General features: G+C 35.6%; 1 protein-coding gene across 1 annotated transcript in view; it reads right to left on the minus strand.

Moving 5' to 3' along the window:
• SLC25A12 (solute carrier family 25 member 12) overlaps positions 1 to 8,432 on the minus strand; it is a 49,629-nt gene that overhangs the window by 40,989 nt on the left and 208 nt on the right. The window contains exons 2-3 of the mRNA XM_086750390.1: positions 7,982 to 8,035; positions 3,496 to 3,638 (exon numbers count right to left, since the gene is read on the minus strand). Of these exons, the coding sequence (XP_086606516.1) occupies positions 3,496 to 3,638; positions 7,982 to 8,035 (197 nt within the window). The remainder of the gene's footprint in view (positions 1 to 3,495; positions 3,639 to 7,981; positions 8,036 to 8,432) is intronic.

The following is an 8,432-nucleotide window of genomic DNA, read 5'->3' on the forward strand; positions in this document are numbered from 1 at the left end:
GATATTAATTTGTCACAGTTTAGCCACAAAAATCAGAGATGTGAGAATGGTTCTCCAGATGCAAAGTCAATTTCATCCAGAGCATGATCTTGATAAATAAGAGTTTTCTATCAGAGAGACAGAAGATCCTTTAAAATAATTGTAAATACTGTCATTTCAAAATATACGTCGCATACAAGCTTAAACCTGACATACAAATTAATTGCTAACCAGGAAGCTTTATAACTAACAGAATCAAGTTATGATCTCTGTAGAATGCATTCATAGAAGCCTGAACCTGAAAGAAGCCATCTTCAGAGGTCTCACTTTAACAGTTCCTAGAGCAAAAGGAGATAGACACATTCTATTTCCTTTCCATATATCAACTTGCAATGCCTAAGAGCAGGGATATCCCCTGTGATCCGCCATTTTCCATCAGAGTGGAGATAACAGGAGCTGGATTAAACAGAATGATGGCGGTTCCCACCCAACCACTACTCAAGTATCATGCAGGGAAGCCACTGCATGACAGAGTCCATAACAATATCAAATCACTCACCTTTCATTTTACCTGTAATATGTTAAAAATTTTCCTTTCCTCTTATTTCTTCTGTACTGTTACCCTTCAAAAGCATACAAAGTAAGCTGTATGTTTACAATTCTCCTCTATCTTTCATTTTTTCCTACTACAACTCTTTGCTCTTTTTTCCCACACAACATAGCTTTTAGATATTATGTATTACTCTGTTGCGACTCTCTGTGAAACATCAACTCTTTCTTCAGGACTTAGCTTAAGCACACATTTTGAAGTTTTAAGAACAATATGCTAATAAAGAGTACTCAGAAACAAGCAATTAAAATGAAGAGTTTTGAATTACTACTGTGAAATTTTGACGATTTGAAGGGAGAAGACAATATTTTATTTTAAAATTGCAATACCTACTAATGTTAATTGACTCATATAATTGGGAAGAGTTTTGGCACACATATATAAGTAAATTATTCAAAGAGGGTATTTATCCTATTTTCAAAACTTATACCTGTGGTCTGAAGACACAGGAATGCTTCCAACAACAGTGAAATCCCATTGTATTACACAGATAGATAGAAAAGGTAGTTTAGGCCAAATTCTAATATATAGCTCATCACATTAATTTCTCAGAACATGCATTTGTAACAATGAGGAATAAACACTTAGAAAGTGAACAGTAATCTGTTTTAAGAACCACCTTACAGAGTTCCACTACAGCAAACCAGTCTTGTACTTTAGTAATGGGAGAAGGCAATAGTGCTTTGAAACAGTTAAGTAAGGATCAAGTTACCACCAGAAAAAAAGTAAAAAAACATTTTTTAAACATATGCCTACAGACAGCCAGTTCCAAAAATGTGCCTATTTATAAAGTGCCAAACTGAAATCTAAATGAAATTTTTAAATATTTCAAAGAACAATTACCAAAACCACCTTGAATATTTTATTTGAAGGGCAAGCAAGGCTAAGAGAATATGATAACAGATACAGGAATGAAATTTCGTAACAGAATCCAAAGCTTCTCAATGACTTTGTGTGATGTTGGGCTGTCATTTAATTTGCAAATGTATGTATGGAATAGGACTACTGACACTTCCTTGGACTTCATAAAGTAACTTTAAGTCCCTGAAAAGATGTAATGCATTCCAGAATTCAGTTGAAGATTACAATAATTATTCATGCTATAGATAAAATTCTACGTAGATGATACAGTTATTAGAGTCTGGATTTTGATATATTACAGCTCACTACAAATGGAAGAATGCAAATTTAACAGTAAATAAACGAATTATTATGATGGGGGTATTACAAATTCCTCATGTGAAATACAGATTAGAGATAAATATCAATTCAAACACTTAGGAAAATAAGTTTCAGACAAGTATTCAGACAGACAAACACTAAGCACTGCAGACCATATGGTAATAATCCACATTCTCACTGCTCCCATATAGAAGTAGATAAAACACACTTACCCATATTTTATCATCTCACTTCAAATATACCCAGATTAAAAAAAAACAGCAACGAAACTTATATTCACAGGGAAAGCAACAAAAAGTGATGCTTCAATGTAAAGTTCTGTTGTAACAATAAAACAAATTATTTATTTCTTACTGTAAGAAAGATCCTTTTATAAGACATTTTCTGAAGAAATGCACACCATAAAAGATAAACAACAGCTTTCAGAGAAACAAGATACTCAACATGTTGGTTTACTAGTCATTAATTCGACTATTATTTCAACAGATATATACAAAACAGCCTTTTCAATCCATAACAATGCAAAAAAACCCTGCAGCCATGTATTGCAAACAGAGAGACAGGTTATTTGGATTTATCAAATGTAGGTATATATCTAATGTATTATCAAAATGCTGCAGCTTGATTAAAAAAACACGTAACCTTACATCAAACAGGAGATTCTACATTTGCCATTTAGTGTAAAATGTATACAGCATATACCATTTCATTTGTAAAGCACAGATGATGTGCAAGTTGCTCAGGATCCTATGTAAACTAATACAATATTCTAAAGCAGAACACAGGAAAACAAAAACATTTAACTGATGTCAAAGGTCAGATTTAGACTCACAAATCCAAGGAAGTTAAAGGGATTTTAATTTAAAATAAGTTACATCTATCTATTTACAAACTTCATTGTTTATTACTTTATATCACTTTATTACTTTAACAGTAACTCTCTCTTCTCTACAAAATATCCACTCCCTTCTGCATTCTTGACCTGTTCTCTGATCCATCTTAACCTTCTCACTTTACTTTAACAACGTCCATGCTTCCCACTACAATCCAAGGTCAAAACTAGAAGCCTACATAGAGTGAGAGAAAAGGCTCCTTTGAAGACAAGTGAGTTAGAGGGTACTATCTCAGCAGAGTGGACATTTTTGCAAATTAGTTTCAGAGAACTGTCTAAAAGCAAGTATCTGTAAGTAGAGTTGGAAAAGCTTTATGTGGTGTGACCTTATCTTGATTAGGCAAACACCTTCTTCCTTCACAGAGTCATTAGTGTCTCTCTTTCCTAATAGCCAGCACTGTAAAAAATATCTCAATGGTTTGATTTGAATTGACACTACAGAAATAGAAAAGCTTTTCCAGATTTCCATGGTTAATTATAGGTACTAAAGACTCTAGTAGTACATAATCACAGACGGCAGTATACAGAAAAGAACTTTCCGAGGGCAATCACACCACATTAAACTTATTTGCAGTTCAATTTCCTCTGCATTTGTAGTAATTGTTAGAACTCCATTAAAACAAATTTTAATTTTAAAAATGCATGTTAAACACTGTATCTTTCCCAATTTCCACAAAATTAGTCTACTGTACTTCAGAAAAAACTTGTTGTCTAAATACACTTCTAGTGTAATCAAATCAATAATGCATTTCAGAAGACAAAATTATCAAACTTGTTCACTCACACATTTACCAATGCATTACAAGCTTCTAATGGAAAGCAAAACTCTCACCCATCCTTAGTTTGATCTGCCACTCCAGCCAACAGCTGCACTGTTTTAGGATTGTAACGCGGATCTGTATAAAGTCCTAGGTATTTTTGCACAAAATCTTCTGGGGTCATGTAATGTTCACCATCTTTCTCAACACTGGCATACTAGAGTAAAAATAAAAAAAAAAACAAAAGCAGACAGGAATGAATCCATTTAGATGCTAATTATCAGTGATTACCAAACTAGTATCTTTACTCACTATCACTTAAAATGGTGCACAACTGTCTGCACATAACTGCTCTGAAATTAAAGGGCTTGATTAAACTAATAGTGTTACTATACTAGTTGCATACCATCAACAATCAGATTATCCCTTTAGACAGATGTGCTCACATAATGACCAATCTCTTCTAATAACAAGACAATTACATATTTTGAGAAACTGTCAGGTAATTGCATAAATTTATTAAAATTACAGCCATGCTGTAGCTTTCCATTTGCAGCTACACTGTGAAAAAAACACAGCACAGAACTTTTATTACAATTTCTAGTAGCAGATATCTTCTGAATAATTGTTCTTGATCATTATTATAATTAGTTTGGCTAATATATATTATTTCTTTTCTCTTTTTGTGAGAAATACATTTTCAGATTAATTTTTATCCTGAAACTAATGGTCTTGGCATTTTTCATTTAAGTAAAAATTCACACATAGAGAAAAAAAGTATTTGAGTCAATTGAAATGTTTTAATTTGATTCTGAGTTTTAATTTTATTAACAATAAATTTTCAAATAAAAATACCAATAATTATAAATATATATCATGCTCCCCAAGACCTATAGTGCAACATCTATACTAGTGAATTCAAACATCAATTTATGGCCTTTTTTGGGATTTGTAACTTTTCCACTATGTACTGCAGCATCTTGAGTCAGCTGACACAGCTTTATGTGAAAGAGTAACAAAATGGGCCCTTAATCTGCCAGAGACCCACAGGAATTAGAATATTAACAGTAAGAGATACAAACAATACCTGTTAAAGTGTAACACTCCATTGCGATAAAGGAGATCATTCACATGTCTCATGTTTGTTTCAGCTGTACGAAACCCAATCAACTCAGTCACAACGCTATTTCAGCATAAAGGAGCTTGCATCAGCATCAATGCCTGCTTAAGTATCTCCTGTATCTCTTCCACAACATCAGCCCCTCACATCACCTCATCACCTGTCCCTCTTCCACCCTATAGCTGTGATGACAGCTGTTAGCAAGACTGCACCATAAACCAAATTATTGAACTAATCCAGAATTAAAATAGATAATTTCCACTAAAATAGTAACACAAAGCAGTGGACGGGAATCCTTTAAGTCAGCACTGCGGCCAACATGACAACAGAATGAAACTGTGGTTCCACTGAATCAACTCAGAAGGGTTGTCTTCTCAGTCATACACACAAGTATATGACTATACGCTATACACTAAAGAATGCATTATGAAGCACAATTCTTCTGCAAGACATGCAACTCAAATAAAGTTTTATGTATGAAGGACCATCCATCACACAGAATATTGAGCATATCTTAAAGAATAATGGAATTCAACTGTATGACAGCTGAGTGCATATCAAACACGGTTGCAATCTAGACGTCACCATCTTTTTTTCTTCAGACATCAATTTATCTGAGTTTATTACAAATAATGAATTGTTTTACAATAAAAACGGTGTGGGGGAAGTTTTGTTAAAAATTTTTGGAGACAAAAATAATTAACTGGCAGATACATTGAGCTCCATATGAGAAGGTCACGGTATTTCAAAAGAGCTTGGCAGTAAGCCAATAAATTAAGGCCTGACAAAGTAGCTGGGCTATTCCCTTTTGGCATGCATTTACATTTGTCCTTAAGTTACCTTTTCACTGTACAACTTCAAGTCAATAATCTTTTAGCACAAAACAGGCAATTGTAAACTATATCTGAATTTGCATCTAAAACATAACACATAAAATAAATCTGTATTTTCCTCAGTCTTTAATTATATTACTTTATAACACAAAATTCTTACTATAGATTTATAGACTGTCTCAGGTAAGCACTTGATGAATTTGCATTATACTTTTTTTAAACATCATCACATAACATGAACACACAAAAACCCTACTCTAGTTGTACAATATAGTGCTATGTATTGCCACGCTCTCAGAAACAATGCTTCCTTTGAAAAATAGGTTAGTTTTCAATTTAAAGGGGTTTTCTATTCCAATTATTTTATTTGGGCAGAGGAAAAATAAGTTCCTAAACAAAAGAGATCTATGGGTAGTCTTAACTTTTTTTTTTTTAAGCTAAGCTATGAGCAAGAGATTCAGGACATTTTTAAGTTAGCAAACAGCTGAGAGGTTTACTTGATGGTGTACAAACATGAAATTTCAATGCCTGCATTTCATAGTTACAGGATTACATAGAAATAATAGCACATCTTTTTAATACAAGTCAAATATAAGATTTTTAACAGTTTAAAATAATAAAAAGAAATATATAGCAAGCCTCAGGAATTCTAAGAGAAAGGTTTGTAACAAGCATCCATTACCATACAACTTAAACTGGACAGAGGACACATATCACGTTAGAGGATACACATGAACAGAAGGAAATTTAAGTACACTCTCTATGAATAAGGTGGATGACGAAGAGGCCTAGAGTTCACATCTTCCCTTGCGCCCATTTCCAAGGGAAGCCAAATTTAGGAAGGAATGCACGCCCTTTAGCTGCAGCTCGCAGAACAGGCCAGCACCCTCTGCAAAAAGCACAACACATCTGACCCCTGATGTGTACAACACTAGCAATATTTTATAACAAGACTCTACAACTTAGTCTTCAAAAGAGTGGGTTCTCTTTTGGCTTTTTTTAAAGTTCACAGTTAAGTCTCCTTGCTACCTATCAAACAAAAAACATAATTTAAAATACAATCCAAAAGAAGTATAACCTCACTTGCTATGCCAGAAGCGTCTGTGTGGTTTGTCTTTTCTACTGCAAATCTCAGATACTGAAAAGGAGACAGGAAAGCTTCCATATTTTTCATTCTTCAGAGCACAAAACAACCTACAATTTAATTTGCATGTTTCTTTGAAAATTATAAGATAGACAAGGAGAAGATCAAAAAGCTGTTTTAAAACCAGTACTGTCTACTTTTTAGGTCAATAAAACATGTATTGTCAGAGAGACAATTTCAAGAACCAGTTGTACAATGTTCTTCCTCTCCACTTTTCCCTGCAGGATCAAAATCAAGGACTTCAAACAATTTACTTATTTCCAGAAGCAAGCACTTCTACTAGCTGGAAGTCAAGAATCATAAAAAGTTCATATTTCTAAGCTGAATAGAGTATTTTGACACCACATTTCACTTTTTTACAATCAAACATGCCAAAGTGTCTTGCAAACAAGTTGGAATAGCTGTGTGATGTTCTAGAAATACGCATTTTATATTGTATACATTAAAAAATTGTATTTTCATCTATCTTATTTTATTAACATACTCTATCATATTCCTTATCTACAAAAGCTAAATGTTTTGTCAACAATAAATGAATCTGTGATGGAAGACTTTTTTACTAGAAACTAAATGCTGAGCTTTCACAGTTTGATTCCAACATTCTAAATTTCAGCACTCAAGCAATGCTACCAGTGTAATCCAGTACGCAAAAGCAAAAATCTGCCAAAATCATGGCTGAGATATAACTTCTCCCTCTCAGGCAAAAAGATACCTCTGTCCACTTATCATAAGTGGAAACTGTTAGATAATATTGTAGGACCAATAGATACATGTCAAAGATGAAATATTATTGACAGTATTAACTCTAATACATAATTTTCTATTCTTTCCTTTATCATAGAGTAAAGCTTCTCGAATATACTGGATAATATTCAACACAAAGGGAAAGAAAAAAGGTATTTTAGTGATTTTGAAAATATCAGCAGTCCAACTATGGACCTAAAACACAGTTGTTCTCTGTATCCCATCTGCTTGATTCAAACCTTATTATCAAAGTTTTAGGATTGACTGGATCTTCCTTTTAGATCATGCTTCACTGTAACTAAGGGAAAGGGAGAAAGCTTCATGCTGTTATTTATATGTGTTAATTCTAATGCCCTGAAAGACATAATATGATGAAGTACATCAATCTTAAGAAATCAGTTTTAACTTCTAAAAGCATTGCCAGTTGCCCATCCCTTTGTAAGAGGTACCCATAAAAACGCCAAGAATAAAACATGGTTATAATTATTTGCTTTACAGAAAATTAGAAAATACTTTGTAAAATTATTTAAGATTGTAATTTGGAAATGGTTAAGCACAATTTGTCCAAGGCAGTTTCTCCTCAATGCCTGAGGCCCTTTCAATAAATCGCATCTGCGAAGCGAACTTTCAGGTGTCCCACAAGCACCACGCACGTGGCAAACTGCAGAAGGGGCAAAAACTAAAAGTCTGTCCATCAAACATTAGACAGATCTTTTTACCTGCAAAAAAATACTTCGTAGTTCAGCTGGATCTGCTCTTTTCGTTGACTGCACCTGTAAACACAAGCAAGTTAATGCTTCGCTAACCAGGCTACTGACAGAGCGCAGACAAAACCCGCCGTGCGCGCTGGCAAGGGCGGCAATGCCGGGTCCCGCACCTCACCCACGGGGCCACCCTCAGACTCCCGCCCCGATGACAGCTGTCAACCTCCGGGCTGCCCCGCAGAGGCGCGGCGCGGCGCCCCGGCCCCGCGCGACGCCAGCCGTTAACCGCCCGGCGGGCCCAGCCGCTACCGCCCGCGCGCGCCGGATAACGGCCCGCCGGGCCCCGCCCGCCCCGCGCCCGCCGCGCCCTCGGCCCGCGCTCCCGCAGCCTAGCCGCTTCCTCTGAGCAGGCGGAGGCAGGGCCGGCTGCGCTGCCCCTTCCTCGGGGCCGCCCCGCCATCGCCGC

The sequence above is a fragment of the Chlamydotis macqueenii genome, chromosome 6 (assembly GCF_036417535.1).
Source record: "Chlamydotis macqueenii isolate bChlMac1 chromosome 6, bChlMac1.mat, whole genome shotgun sequence".
NCBI lineage: Eukaryota > Metazoa > Chordata > Aves > Otidiformes > Otididae > Chlamydotis > Chlamydotis macqueenii.